Source organism: Gracilinanus agilis, chromosome 2, assembly GCF_016433145.1.
Source record: "Gracilinanus agilis isolate LMUSP501 chromosome 2, AgileGrace, whole genome shotgun sequence".
Classification (NCBI taxonomy): domain Eukaryota; kingdom Metazoa; phylum Chordata; class Mammalia; order Didelphimorphia; family Didelphidae; genus Gracilinanus; species Gracilinanus agilis.
The window spans coordinates 652,157,947-652,174,024 of NC_058131.1; the positions used below are offsets into that span (position 1 = coordinate 652,157,947).

Genomic DNA, 16,078 nt, shown 5'->3' on the forward strand with positions numbered 1-16,078 from the left:
GAAAAGTAAAACACTGTGTATCTCAATTTAGTAAATTAGAATAATCTTTAAGGGATTCTTAGCTGTCTGAAATAGAAAACATATTACACTACAGAAATTCAAACTATATTAAATACCCAGCTTGGTGCCTGAATATATTTTTAAAAAATCAAATTGTACTCATTACTGTGCTTCTTATTGTAGGATTCCTTTCTTGGGTATTGCAATAAGTACAAAATGATCTTGCTATCTAAATATAATACTATATTAAGAATGATTTAACTGCATGATATATAGCTTTTTTTTTCACAACCAGTGCAGATTTAAACTGCTCTTGGGTCAGTGATCCTTGACAGTATAAAATTAAAAGATATATAACAGTAAGGTCATTGTAGAATTTCAAATAGCTTGTTATGTGAACTCATTGATACTTGGAAGACTATATATGTTCATTTTATTGATTTATTATTTTAATATTTTAATAATATTTTGGCACTTTGGTTGATATATAAGAAAGTAGATGATTTTTCTGTGAGTTGTTCTAGACAGTCATATGTATGTATTGATCTTATTTTTGAGTGGATAGATGTTAAGCCCTTAATAAATGCTTTATGTGCCAGACGTCATCCTATGAGTTGAGGATACAAATATAAACAAGGCAGATTATACCTGCCCTTAAAAAGCTTACATTCTAATAGAAGAACACAATATACAAAGGGGAGCTGGAAAGTACAGTGATATAGAGAAAGTTGGGAATAGGTATGGAGGCTTGGTTCTAAGCCAGACAAAGTTTGAAGGCTTATTTATCAGAAACGAGGATCCCAGGGGAGTCTTAAGTAAGTATCTGATGGAGGGGAGAAGGAAGATTCTGAAGCCGTTTAACCTTTTTTTTTTTTTTAAAGTTTACATTTCTAGCGAAGGTTAAGTTGCAGACAAATACTTGAAGATGACCAAATCCAATGTGAGATTTTTCAAGTACTGTATTTTACAAAGGTAGTATGCTTTGACAGTTAAAAGAAGTAGTTCTCTTTTAAGCAATGAGAAAAATGGTGGCTTGGGGAATTTAGAATTTGAAAAATACTTTAAAATTAATATTTTGTAAAAACATACTGAGTCTAAAACTTAAAATCTGATAAATTCCTATTGTGACAATAGAAGTAACTGTGATATAGTGGCAAGGACACTGGATTGGATTCAGAGAACCTTAATTCAAATGTTACCTCTGCTTACTTAATGTTTAACTGATTTTTTTCTCTTAACAAATTCTTTGTTATGAGGATGTTTCTCTGGGATGAGGAGAAGGCAGTGGGAGAAATTTATGTTTAAAAAAATGAGTTAAATTTATTTGAAAGAGAAAAATAATATATGTAAAAATCTTCACTATTCTTCCCAAGATAATTTGTTGATGAATTTTGATCCATAAATCTTTTTTCTTGGTATATGTTTAACAATTTGTTGCCAATTATATTTATTTTGATTTTTCACTTAAATCTTTGAAACTTTTCAGAATACAGTGAAAAGGGAGATGGAACAACCATTTATTTATCTAATGGTTTATAAATAAATAGCTACTATGTGCTAGATACTGTGCTGAGGGCTTTATAAATATCTCACTTGAGTAGTATTTAATTTGTGAGTATAAAGCATATCTTTTGAATAAGACATGATGACTTACCTCAAAATGGATAAATGTAAGTCATTTGACCTCTTTGGACCTTAGTTTCTGTATGATGCGGGGGTGGGGGAGTGGGGGGGGGTGGGAATTGGACAAGATGGATTCTAAAGTCCTTTTCACTTTTAAACCTATAATCCTGTGATCTTTAAAATGCTTGAAAGGTATGTTTTTATGAAAATTATGTTGAGTTCAGATGATTAGAGATTTGGAAAAATAACTATTTGTCAAGTAGATGTCAGACATTTTTTAGTGGTAGGAATAACAAAATAACCATTAGCTATATATGGCTTTTTCACTTTAATGACCTATTATTCTCAAATAAGATGAATTTTCTTTATAGTCTGTTTAAAGCTCATTCTTTTTAGTGATAGAAAACCTACATGTTAATATATTACCAGTAGTTGTGGGGGCAATTAACAATTATTGTTATTGCTTTCATATACATACACACAATAGAGGGAGCTGTATTTCTTCCCAGGGAGTCTCAAATTTGATTACTTACTCTCTGACTCTTGCCATATATAGGATAAGATTAGACATTGGTTTATCGTGTAAAATAATTGTCCAGTTTGTCATTTACTTTATTGATTAAAAGCTACTAAAAGTTTGACTGTTTTCAAGCATCTTTGGATTTTAAATGCTAATATGAAAAAGTACAATTATTTTCTTCTAAATATGAAGAATAATATAAATAGAAAATGAATGTTGTAACAATATAAATAACCTTAATTCCAAAGAAAAGACATAAGAAAATATAAGAAGATACTTCCTCACTTTCCTTTTCAGAGGTAGGGATGGGTACCCAGTTGTAGAAACTTGCATATATTGTCAAATATTTTTTTTTTTGGATGCATCGGTTTGTTGTCTCCTCTACCCCCTCCTCCCCTTTTTAAAAAACATTACTAAATATTATGACTGTCTTGAACAGGGTAAACTGTCCTGGTTTTCAAAACAGGAAGGAAAACAAGAGCCTGTACATTTTAGAATAGTGGCATGACTTTGCTAGCAAAAGTCTATAATGGTGGTACAACTAGGTGGCTCATTAGATTGAAAGCTAGGCTTATAGACAAGGGGGTCCTGGTTTCAAATCTGGTCTCAGACAATTCTTAGCCATGTGACCCTGGACAATCCCCATTGCCCAGTCCTTATTGCTCTTCTGCCTTGGAACCCAAACAACATATTGATTGAAGGTAAGGGTTTAAAAAAAAGTTTTATGGTTGGTCATTAAAAAGTTGCTTAGTTAACATGTAAAAGAGGGGGTGTTAATCACAAAGAATCTGAGTGGATTAAGCAAGAACAAACTGTGGGGTGGGGTGGTAGGGTGTGGTTTAGAGAAGAGGAAGAAAAATGGGCAGGCAGAGAATTGTTGAATTTTTAACATTTTCAAACATGTTGAATTTAATATATATTTAAAAGGAAAAAACTAATAGAGATGGGCACTTTTATTTAGCCTTTTTTAATCTTCTACTTTGTATGTGGAAATGTCTTATTTGTTTGGTGTTTAAATTTAGAATTAAAAAAATTAAAAGGAAAGATTATGTCAGACTTATTTGACTTATTTAATGTTATTTCTGTTTATGGGGGTAGGGCTATTAAAATAGTGGGCAATTAGGTGACTCAGTAGATAGAACTCTGGGCTTGGAGTCACGAAGAACTGAGTTCAAATCCAGCCTCAGATACTATTGTGCGACCCAGGACAAATCACTTGCTCTCTGTTTGACTTAATTCATAAGAGGATGAAATTGAAATCCACTCCAGTATCTTTGCCAGGAAAACCCTCATGAAAAGTATTGGCATGATATGGTCCATTGGGTCAGAAGAGTCAGATACTACCAAATGATTGAAAAACAACAATTAAACTTGGTAGATCAGAGGAATGCAGTAGAAATAATTTACCTAGATTTTGGCACAGTATTTATGTATCTCATCCTATTCTTATGGAAAAGAAGAAGAGAAGTGGATTTTATAGTTAAATTAGTCAATCTAGAATTGGAGGAGTGATTAGACTCAGAAGCCTTTGAACTTGGAGAACTTCATTATCAGCTCGGTAGGAGTATGCAGTGTCATGTGCCAGGGTCTTTTCCTGGCTCAAACCATTTCATATTTTTATCAGTGACCTGGATAAAGGTATGTTATTAACTTTGCAGATGGCACAAAGCTGGAAGATATAGCAAATACACTAGATGACAGTCAGGAGTCTGAAATATCTTAACAGGTTAATGCACTGGTTGAAACTAGAGTTCAGGGGGAATAAATATAACATTTTATACTTAGATTTTAAGATATCAACTTTACAGTGAACTCAGATTCAGTGTAAGTCATCAGTAAAAGGTGGCTACCTGTTTAGCCTTGGCCTGTATTGAGAGGCTGGAATGTTTCCTTCCTTTTCCTCTCTGCTTTGCAGACAGCTTCCAAGAATAAGGAGGTAACAGTTTGTCTCTGCTAGTCAGGCCATATATGGAGGTTTGTGTTTGATTCCGGGTACTACCACTTAGAAAGAACATTGATGGGAGAAAATGCAGAGTAAGACAACTGGAATGGCAAAGGGACTTGAGTCCTTTCCATGTGAGGATTGACTGAAGTAACTGGTTATGTTTAGAGTCTGGAAAATAGAAGACTCCAAAGGACATAATTGGCATGTTCAAGTGTTTGAGGATTTGGTTTGTTCTGTTTCACTCCAGAGAGCAGAACCAAGAAGAGTAGGTGTAAATTGAGGCATTTTGTGGCATGATATCAGGAAAAACTTCTTTAACCATGAGAACACCCCAAATATAGAAGGACTGCCTTGGTTGGGACCTGGCTTTTTCTTCATTGGGAGACTCTGTAAGTGTATCATAATAGGGATTCCATTCAAGTATGAGATGAAATAGATGGCCACTCATATCCCATTCAGCTCCAAAATTTTGTACTTCTGTGACATTTAATTCTTTTAAAAATTGTATTTCATTACTTCAGAGATCAATGTGGGTACCCCCATAGTCCCTCTTTAATGAGTATATCAATCATCAAAAAAACATAAATTATGAACTATGTGCAAATACTGTGCTAAATACAGGAATAAGAAATGAAACAGTTCTTGCCCTTGAGGAGCTTTTAGTCTCTCAAAGGGAGATAAATATAAAGTCACCATTAATGTTAGCTGGCAGAATGCAAATTTATTTTAGTGTGCATTATAAAATGGCTCTAGGTCACATTGAATTCCAGGCAAAACTTAATGTGATACATATAAACCAGTTGAGAGTTTTCAACATTTGTCTGTTGTTGCGTGTGGTTGTGTGCTGCTACCAGTGCAGATGAGGATTAATAAATATTAATGTGGATGAAAAAGACTAAAAAGATGCCTTCCAATACTTAACTTTGAGAAAAACTCAATCTAGATTTAAAGTATCCAAGGATTTCTCAACACTTCTGCAGAAATGTTTGCAGAAGAGGATTTTTTAAAGAAAACCATTGCTTGTTTATTGGTCTTGAAATCTTTGGGCTCTGATATACTACAACCATCTTTATCAGTCAGACAAGAAAGCATGGATAATGAAAGCTGATTTTGAAGATAATTCAAATTATTTTAGCCCCATTGTTGAAAAATATTGCTAGGACAACAGCATTGCTTTTTAAGCTTTACTGATTTTAGATAATGTTCCATCATCTTTCTACACTTGGTCCACTGTGATATTTGATAGGAGCATGCAAATTGTTGTTAAAATTCTTTGTAACTACCATTATATGTGAAGATTTAAAGAGGAAAATCCATTCAGTCTACATTGCTAAAATATTTTAAACTATAATGATTTCATCGTATCATCTTTAGGCTTATCTTTAGATGCAAGATTTAATAATTAAAAAAATTAAATTATACTTTCTAGAACTACTCTGATTTTATAATAACTTCAATCTTAGTTTATCTATATTTTAACAAAGTATTTGATATTGTATCTTATCCTATTCATGTGGAAATAGAAAGATAGTAGTAGACTTATGATAGAGTTAGATAAATTGATCTGGAATTAGAGGAAGGAATTAGATTCAGAGTAGTCTTATCATTTCCTACCATATTATGTAAAGAAACTGATAAACTTATTTAAAATTTTTTTTTGCTGCATATTTCCATTAGGTTGTAATTGCCATATTTTATATATAACTATCACTTCTAGTGCAAAATTGAATAATGTGACTTCTTTTCTAATCAGGACCTTCCTGTATGAGTATACAAAATAGGTCCAAGATAGTGTGATTAATGGCTAGCTTCCTGGTGTTGCCTTTTTAGATTTAGCTAGACTGGTCATTGCAATATTGAACTTGTTAGTACTTGCTTTGGCCTAACAAAGCTTTTGAGAACTCCACATTGTCTATATAACAATTATTGGTTGAGTTTTAGTGTGTTGGTGGAGCTGTGAACAGACAACCATTTTTTATTTTATTTAAAACCCTTACCTTCTTTCTTAGAATAAATACTTGATTCTAAGGCAGAAGAGCAGTAAGGACTAGACAATGGGGGTAAAGTGACTTGCCCAGGGTCACACAGCTAGGAAGTGTCTGAGGCCAGATTTGAACCAGGGCCTCCCTTTTCTAGGGCTGGCTCTCAATCCACTGAGCAACCCAGCTTCCCCCACAGACAGCCATTTTGAAAAACAATTTTGGGATCATGGGAGAATATGACTAAATTGCCCATATTTTCTGACTCAATGATAGATACCATTAAGGGACATATTCTCCAAGGTTGGCCAAAAACAATGGGAAGAGAATTCTAGCCAAGATGGCTGCCTAATTGAAAGACAGATTGTCCATTTTCTACAGTCAGCTCCAGCAAAACTCTTGTATATACTTTTTTTTTAATTAAAAAAAATTTTTTTAAACCCTTAACTTCTGTGTATTGGCTCCTAAGTGGAAGAATGGTAAGGGTGGGCAATGGGAGTCAAGTGACTTGCCCAGGGTCACACAGCTGGGAAGTATCTGAGGCCGGATTTGAACCTAGGACCTCTCGTCTCTAGGCCTGGCTCTCAATCCACTGAGCTACCCAGCTGCCCCTCTTGTATATACTTTTAAAAAATTAACTTTCTTTTTTTAAAAAGCCCTAATTTTCTTCATCATTAGACAGGTCAGATTTATAGATAAGTTGTTCTTTTGCAGTGAACCTTTTTTCTGCATATGATCCTTAATAGAAAATGGCATAAGCTTATACAGATTTGTTTGTTTTTAAATAAGTTTCAGGTAGGATATAATATAGCAAAATGTAACCTAGAAGTGAAATGGGATAGTAAATTGTCAATGTACGTTTTTTTAAGGACTTTTTGAAAATGTTTATACATTCTTATTGGGACTAGTTACTACTGTTAGATTTCTTTGCCTGCTTTGGTTTTTTTTTCCCTCCCTCATATTTTTATGCTTATGTAATGTTGAGCATGTACCAAATAGTGGAAAATTGGCAGCAAAATGAAGCAACTAGCTTTTACTCCAGCCCTTTTTACTATCTGCACTGACAAAATGTCTCAACAGAGCACAACTACAAGGGACTACTCGTGCAGTTAAATTCTTTATGCCATTTCTTTGGTGTTAGTATTTTGTTTCTTCATCCAAAGTTACTTGTTAATGAGCTAGTTTTGCAAAACCAGTCAGAGGCTCCTAGTAACATGATGGAAGTATCTTGGGGAAACTAGGGAATGTGTTCACTGTTCCTACCAAATTTTCTATCTTGATCAGTATTTTAAGTTTATTGCCGAGTTTCCTTGTAGAAGATTGCCAATAGATTTGGAGGGTAGGCTGAATATGATAGTAGTCTGTGTAGTTAGAAAAGCTGCCAGTGAACAACATGCACCATTATTTTATCTGGTTGCAGCTGTGACTATTGTGTGTGTGTGTGTGTATTTTTAACATTGGGGTGGGAAGATTTTTAAAGTATTTTTTTTTGGTCTCATTTAAACAAAACATAACAGAACCTGTTTAAGTTACTGATTTTTTCTATTACCTGCCCTGTTGTTTCTTGGATAAAGTAACTTAATTGAGAAATTTTCTAATGTCATTTCCACTTTTTGGCCACTAGAAAACCTGGATTCTGGTCTTGGCTTTGGCATTAGCTCCCTCTGTGCATGTAGACAACTTATTAAGCCACCCTGTGCCCGTTTCCTCCAATATGAAGATGTTTTTATGGTTATGCATAATTCTACAGTGGCCTTATATATGTAGAAACTTGTTATTGCAGAATTTTAAAATTAAGGTAATGATCCAGTTTGCATTACCCAGAGATTAGGAATTTTTACTGGCACAGTGATGTTTGTTATAATTCATAATTTACAAAATGATGTTCTCTGAATGAAGGAATGAATGAATTAAGGTTTTATTAAGTGTTTATTATGTTTAAATCTGTGTTAAATGCAGCCATGTAAGAAAAGCAAGACAGCCCCAGTTTTCAAGAAGCTCACATTTATTTCCTTTGATAAAATTTCTACTGATAAAATCATTCTGGTGTTGAGCCATTTAACAGTACCAAGGTCTTTGGTGATAAGAATTTTCTTTTCTGAGTCTTCCATACATTTGTAAGAGCTTTTAGTTGTGAAACTATATCTTGATATAGGCATTGCTTCCCTGAATGATGGTTAAGGTCATTTGACTAGAAGTATTGCTATTCCCATGGCTCTTATTTTAAAAGGACCTAGGCTGTCTGAAAGGTTCTAGGGACCACATGGGAATTATGGAGAAAAATCTAAAACCAGGTAACAAATTTTTTTTGAGCTATGTGCTATATCTCTGGAATAAGGTTCTTAACATTAAGTAACTTATAATCTTATTAGCCAAGCAAGAAAGGTATGTTAGCTGTGCCATGGAATAGTAGTTCTAAGGAGTTTATCAATCTACAATTTCTTGTGAATACTGCTTTTGCAGAAACTTGGAGTGTTCGAAGAGGTATTAAGGACAGTATGACATTGTATAGTAACAAGATATTGTGACTGGGATTCATCGGTGGTTTCTTGGTAGCTTTCTACATTTGCTAAATCATGGACCCTTAGAATTAAATGAAACTTTCACTTCTCATATTATTATATCCTATGAATTGTACTTTCTCATATCCATCTCATCCTTTATATTTCCATCATCACCACTTTGTCTCAGACTCTGATTGCCACTCACTTGACCTATTGCAATAACTTTGCAATAGAATTATTTTTTCAGAACTCTTTAGTCTTTATACTATTTCCAGAATAATCTTTCTTATAAATAGACATGGTCATTTCATTTTCTTAAACCAAACATGAACCAATGATTCCCTTTAGTTTACCAAGTAAGATAAATTAATTTTCTTTTTCATTGCATTTAAATCTCTCCACAGTCTGGTTTCCTCCTACGTTTGCAGAGTTTTCCCACATTTCTTGCTTCTTCCCAATGTGCTTTAGTCCAAACCAGACTATTCTCTACTCCCCAAATAAGCCCTATGCTCTTACTCCCTGTGCCTTTGTTTATCCTGTTACTGATGCCTAAATAGTTTCCATCCTTTTCTTTGTCTGTTGTCCTCCTACCTAACCTTTAAAATCCAATTAAAATAATTATCGTGTTTGTAATAACCTTCTTCTCGAGCTATCTTGTAACCTTTTATTTTATATCCCTCTAATGCAGTTATCATGTAATATTGTTTATTGTAGTTATCCAAGATTGGGTCAAGACCATAAGTTCCATGATGTTAAAAATTGTGTCTTACTTAAACTTAATGTTTCTTAGTCCTCTATACTTAATATTTTAGTATGGGTATTGGTGGTATATACAGTGGCTACATTCTAGATCTGGCTTTGGTACTTAGTAGCTGTATGATCTTGGACAAAGTAGTTAGTTAATTGGGCATCTGTTTATCTATCACCAAAGTGAAGTAGTTCTAGATAATCTGGAATGTCTCTTTGCACTCAAATTCTAAACTTCTTTTATATGGTTAGCAATAAATTCATCATCATGCTTTAGGTACTTGTGTTTAGTTGCTAATTTACCCAACAATTTTATCTTCTAGACCACATTTCACTAATATATTTACAAGGTTAACATGAGAGATTGTCAGATATTTTGCTAAAAGTGTATAGTGACTGGCATTTTTTGGTCTACCAACCTAGTAGTTGTGTCATCAAAAAGGAAATAAGTTTTTAGTTGAATTCGTGTTGTATTCTAGTACTAGCTGCATTCTTTTCTAAATATTCCCACTGTGTTTTAAAAGTCCCTTCTCTAATTTTATCAGTGCTAGTGTATGAACTTACTACCCTATAGTTATTAGAATATTTACCTTTTGCTCCATTTGGAAGTGTATGATGTTTGCTCTAATCTTTTCTTCCTTTTTGAAAACTGACATTTGACCTAATGTATTCTGTTGACATATCTTCTGTTCTTTGTGATTTTCCCAGAATTAGTAAGCTAATTTAACTAAAAAAAAATTTTTTTTAAATTACCACACTGTACAAAATTGCACAATAAAACCATGGGGCTTACCATAATGCCAGAGGTTTTTACTGTCATATTTGTAGGAGCACATGACATTTTATTTTTTAAAAATTAATTAAGTTTATATGTCTTAAGAACTATTACAGAAATTCTTTCTTTTGGTATTCCTTGAAATAAAAGGAATTATTTTCCCCAATGAAATCAGGCCTTATTTAACTGTAGATAAGAAGTGGATTGAGATGGAGGCAAGTGAGTATAAAGAGATATTTGTTTTGTTTTTTCCTCTGAGTCCAGTGCTTTGGGTACTGATGGCAACTGTGACATTTTGAAGCTCTCTCTTTTATGGCCTAGTTTGTCAATTCTTGATATAGATATTGTATAGATGCTTAAGATTCTCTATGGTAACCACATTCATTGAAAAATGTTTTTTCTCCTTATGTGGTAGGAGGTGGAATAAACAGAGATTGGAGGACAAAGAGCAACGTAGAAAGGCTGAAGAAGAATCTGAGGAAAGCGATGCTGAATTTGATGAAGGTTTTAAAGTGCCAGGTTTTTTGTTCAAAAAGCTTTTTAAGTATGTATGATATGCTTCTTCCTTTATTTTGTACCATCAGATTATTATGTGCAACTAAATATTTAAAGAATAGACGGTATTTACCTGTGGTCCTCAAAGGCGCTTATAACAGTTTGTTGCAAATACAAATATATAGTCAAATCTAAATTTATGCCAAATGCTGTTCATTAAAATTAGATGATAATAAATTGACTAAAGTGAATATTGACCTTGTTTGTTAGCTGATGAATCTGCACAGAAATGGTTCACTAGACTAATGGCAGTATAAAATAACCAGCAGTGAGGTTTTTATTTTTTATTTTTTTAATAGTCAGGTTTTTAAAAAAATTATTTGGTAATAATTTCAAAGAACTAAATCCTGACTGTTTTTTTAAAAACCTTACTTTCTGTCTTAGAATCAATACTGTGTATTGGTTTCAATGCAGAAAAGTGGTAAAGACAATAGGACTTAAGTGACTTGCCCAGGGTCACACAGCTAGGAAATGTTTGAATCTAGATTTGAACCCAGGACTTCCTGTCTCTAGGCCTGGCTCTCAATCCACTGAGCCACCCAGCTAACAACCCCCTCAATTTTCTCAAATTGAATTTCTTTGTAGCCATAGCCTTTCAAGGATTTAGTATTAAAATAAAGTTTTAAAACATCATTTTTCTACATATGAAACAATGGATCCTATGCTTTGATGTTCTCAAATATTTATTTAACTATTTTCCTGATAGTAGTAGATATGATACTTCTAGTATTAAGGTGGTGCCTGTAACTGCTTAAAATTTTGTTGACCAAAATTGGATTTACTATATTCCAGGCAACATAGGACACTGGCTAAGAAATAGTATTGACCCTGATTCTTTAGCAACTATGATTCTTTTTTTTTTTTTTTTTTTTTTTTTACATTTTTAAACCCTTAACGTCTGTGTATTGGCTCTTAGGTGGAAGAGTGGTAAGGGTGGGCAATGGGGTTCAAGTGACTTGCCCAGGGTCACACAGCTGGGAAGTGTCTGAGGCCAGATTTGAACCTAGGACCTCCTGTCTCTAGGCTTGGCTCTCAATCCACTGAGCTACCCAGCTGCCCCGGCAACTATGATTCTTAATTGACTAATGTAAATAAATACTAAAGAACATTTTCACTATCATCACTCCTGGGATTTTCTTAACAAGCTACTTTAGACAGTCTTTCTAGTTGTACATAGAAAGTTGAAGCATTAAGTAACTTCTCAATACTCATTTCCACCTTTAATTCCTGGACATTTGTCTCTAATAAAAGTTGATTTGCCAAGAAGAATTGAGACAGTTAAAAATTAATTCTTTATGGAGACTTAGCTGACAATCATTTTGCCAAGATGTCTGCTTAATAATAAAATGCACTAATATAACTACCCCTTGACCCAAAGATCTATAATCATACCACCTATGTTATTTCCTCTTAGTTTTCAGGGGGAGTGTGAAAAAAGAGAAGATGAATGAGTATTGCTACTTTTATTCAATAACAACAAGAAAAAACAACTGGAGTTGCTAGAGGAAGAAGTAGGACTAAAATTTAAAATCTGAATGAAAGTAGAGTACTCATTCCAAAACGAATAATTTTATACTTTTGAGAGGTAATTGCTTTGTTCATTGACCTCACAATGCCAACTGTGGAAAGGCAAATGAATAACTTGTTGATAGCACTAATCATCCCGTCTTAAGTGCTTGCTTATTAAGAGGCTTAGCTTCAATAATGTAATTTAAAACAAAAGTACAGTACAAATAAGTAGTATTAAGAAATTGGAACCTAAAAAGATAAGAGAAGAAATGTGCCATAAACAAAAATCATATTAATCTAGTCAATGAAGAACAGTTTATTCCTACTTTGCAATGTCCTTTGTCAAAATACTCTAAATGGCCAGAGGAAGCAAGTGAATGATTATTTTGACATGTCAAGATTTTCAACACAGCTTAGTTCATGGTTAATTAGAAGAAAATTTTATTTTTTATGTAAGTTAGAATGTGGCTCCTATGGTAGTCATATACAAATATTTTCTAATTAGTTTAATCGCATACTACTTGATTCTGTTTTATGCCTGAAAATACAGAATTTTAAATATTTTATAAACATAATAAACCCTGTATATTTTTCTGTCTAGCATAGGAAGGAATTAATGAGGATGATAAATTTCTCTTGTATAATTAAGTTTTAGCCAGGCTAATTGAATTCTAAACTGTAAGTATAGTTTTACTGTATTTAACTATAGTGTATTGGAATTAAATTAACATAGCATAGTGCAATTCACAGGGGAAAGGAATTTGGATTGTAGACTATTCCCTCTACCAAGTATTTTAACAGTGTAGTTGAATAATCAACGATTTGAACCATATATTTAAACTTTAAAGGTTTGTGTTGGAAGTTTGCTCTGTAGTAATTTATTGATGTGACTTTAACATCAAGAGGTCAAACTTTCATCTTTTAATCCCCCTTCTGGCTTAGTAAAAATGTATTTTAGTTTAAAATGAAATATACTGTCCCCAGTTAGTATGAAAATGCTATGGTAATAATCGAGGTTGGCCTTCTGTGATGGAAATTTGTAAAAGATTCCTGAACCTCATTGTGATGTAGAAATATCTACTACAATTTCACAAAATTCACAAGTGAGATGGTCAAATATCAAAATAGCCCTGTGCCACATTTGCCATATTATTTATTATGTAATGAACATCTTTCACTTCTCCTGCAATGGTTGTTATTTCTCTTGTTTCTGAAATGTTTAGGAAAGCACATTTTACAACCTGCTGTAGTATATAAGGGGTATTACAGTTTCCCAGTTATAATTAGAGGATCATTTTTAATGTCTAACTGAAATTACTTTTATGTAATCTAAGCTTACTCTTACCCTTAGAACTGCAGAACAGTTCCTCCAGACCATCACTATGATAGTCCTTCCTGTGCATAAAGATGTGTTAAGGGCCCCAACACAGCATGGCTGCACAGTAAATATTAAATCTTCTTTTAATCTTCATTTATTCAACTACAGACAGTTCAATTGCTTTAGTTTTCCTACTAAGATTCAAGGGAAAATCTCATAAGTTGAAATAGATATTAGTGAGTCTAATTCCATCATTCTTTAGAGGAAGAAGTTAAGTGAGGTCTGAGGTATTACACAGTGGCAAAATCATGATGTTTTGCAGTGTTTGTGTACTGTACATTAATTATAATGTGTTTTAACAAAAATTGGTTAGTATAATTGACTTATATAACTTGTTATGATTTTTGCCTTGTTGATAACTGATCATAATTTCATGGAATTTGTTTTTCCTTTCCTGAGAATTCTTACATGTTTTCTCTCTAATCTGTATTCTATTATATCTTTATTGTTTTTATTGTGGTATAATAATGTTCAAGGTACTTGCCATGCCACATAACTTGGTTTTGTCTGTAAACAACGTGTAGTAGTTTTTCCAATTAAGGTTTTTCCTTATGTCACAATCAATCATAGTGCTACTATCAGATATTTATTACTTATGTCTAAAATAGAAGGGAAAGATGCTCATGGTAGTCTCTTTATCAGAAAATAAATTAAAACTGTAATTCAGACTTAAGTTTAGTATCAGATTTCAAATAGACATGCAGTAGTGAATAGCAAAAATTGGAGAAAGTAGGAAATTCTTTTTGTAAGGGAATGTTCAGTTATTTCGCTAATTCTAAAAAAGCTTTAACTTTTCATTTTAATGGGTTTGTTTTGAGATTTTTCACTTTAAACTTATTCTTAACCTCCTCTTTTGTATATGATTTTTACATTATTTAGTATTTACAGAAAAAAAAATCTTATATCTTTTCACCAGAGAATGTATTTCTTTTCTCTGTATGCTATGCTAAATCTAAAAAAAGGACCAGAATTTGTTATCCTATCGCAACCAGTGATACTTAATGAATTCTTGCTTTTAAATATAAAAGACCTTTCACAAAATTAATCTTTGCAAGGCTGTGACTTCCCCCTCCTTATTTTTATTTAAAATTGTTGTAGACCTTTAATTTATCTTCTCTGCTCCCTTCTAAGTCTGATAATAGTACTAGAGTAAATATACTCCTGATAATTATTTGCCATGTTCCATTTGTTGAAACCAAACCCATTATTATAATTGTTAATTATATTGAAAAAGAATTTTCACTTAATTCATTTTTCTTATTGAAAAATATTTTACTTAACTGAATTTCTAGTTGAATACGTTGTAAACAAACATTTTCAACATAGTTGTTTATTAGACTGAGAGAAAATAAGATTGTTGTTTTTCTTATGACTTTTAATGTAACTTTCTAGATAAACATAAAAAAAATTTGGAGGTTAGACAGTGATAAAAGAATCTTCATCTCTTAGCAGGCAGCACACCAAGTTAGACCTAACATAAAAAAAAAATGAAAGTAGCTCCTAATTATCATGTCTGTCAGTTTAATTAGAAATGTTTTAGTATTCTGTAAAGAACAAATTTGTGACATATTATGGCTAAGTACATCAATAATATATGACCTTATAAATACAGCACTCATGTAAAACACATCCAACATGTTTCTGTAACTGGTACTAGAATCTTGCCAAATAATTAATTCATGAGTACTTTCTGTTATGATCAGTATTATCAAACATTTGCCGTTTTCTTTTTCTTGTTGGTGCATGTTGTTGTAGGTACCAGCAGACAGGTGTTAGGTGGCTGTGGGAATTGCACTGCCAGCAGGCAGGAGGAATTCTGGGAGATGAGATGGGATTGGGCAAGACCATCCAGATAATTGCCTTCTTGGCAGGTCTGAGCTACAGCAAGATCAGGACTCGTGGTTCAAATTACAGGCAAGTGCTCCTCTGCAGACTGTCAGTCTGTGGAGCTCAATTAATATTTCATCAGATGTATTGCTGGTGGAGGAGGGTCTTGTGAATTATTGATGACATTTCAATTACAATATTCCTTTAATTCTTTTAGTGGGGGACATCAAAGGAAAATTTTTACGAGACAATGGAGCTGTAGGGCAGGAGAAATTAAACATGTAACACTTTTAATGAATTCCAGGCATTGATGCTTCATTTTGCAGATGAGCCCCACTAGATATTTTGGGTCAATACAGTGTCTAAGGTTAGCTTCCACAAATGGATTGTTTACAAACTCAATTACATTAATATCAATAGTTTACACAATATGGAATTTTAAATTAGATATAATACCATTAGTTCCATTTATTAAATTTTACATTAAAATATTTGTTCTGGCAAAACACCAGGTGTGCACTACAGGAAGTATAAAGTCTATTCATGGGGAAAGTTGGAGCTTTGGATTAGGGAATTGGAAGCAGCAATCCAGAATTTCTTTTTTAACTAGAATGCAATATAACAGTATTTGTAGGTCTGTTTTCTTTGGAAAGCTGCTATTTATCTGAGAATTCTCCTACTTCTTTTAGCTAAGTCTGCTGGAATAATCCTAGTAT

General features: G+C 33.0%; 1 protein-coding gene across 1 annotated transcript in view; it reads left to right on the top strand.

The window, feature by feature from the left end:
* ERCC6 (ERCC excision repair 6, chromatin remodeling factor) overlaps positions 1 to 16,078 on the top strand; it is a 102,325-nt gene that overhangs the window by 42,022 nt on the left and 44,225 nt on the right. Inside the window, exons 6-7 of the mRNA XM_044665771.1 lie at positions 10,509 to 10,637; positions 15,291 to 15,449. Of these exons, the coding sequence (XP_044521706.1) occupies positions 10,509 to 10,637; positions 15,291 to 15,449 (288 nt within the window). The remainder of the gene's footprint in view (positions 1 to 10,508; positions 10,638 to 15,290; positions 15,450 to 16,078) is intronic.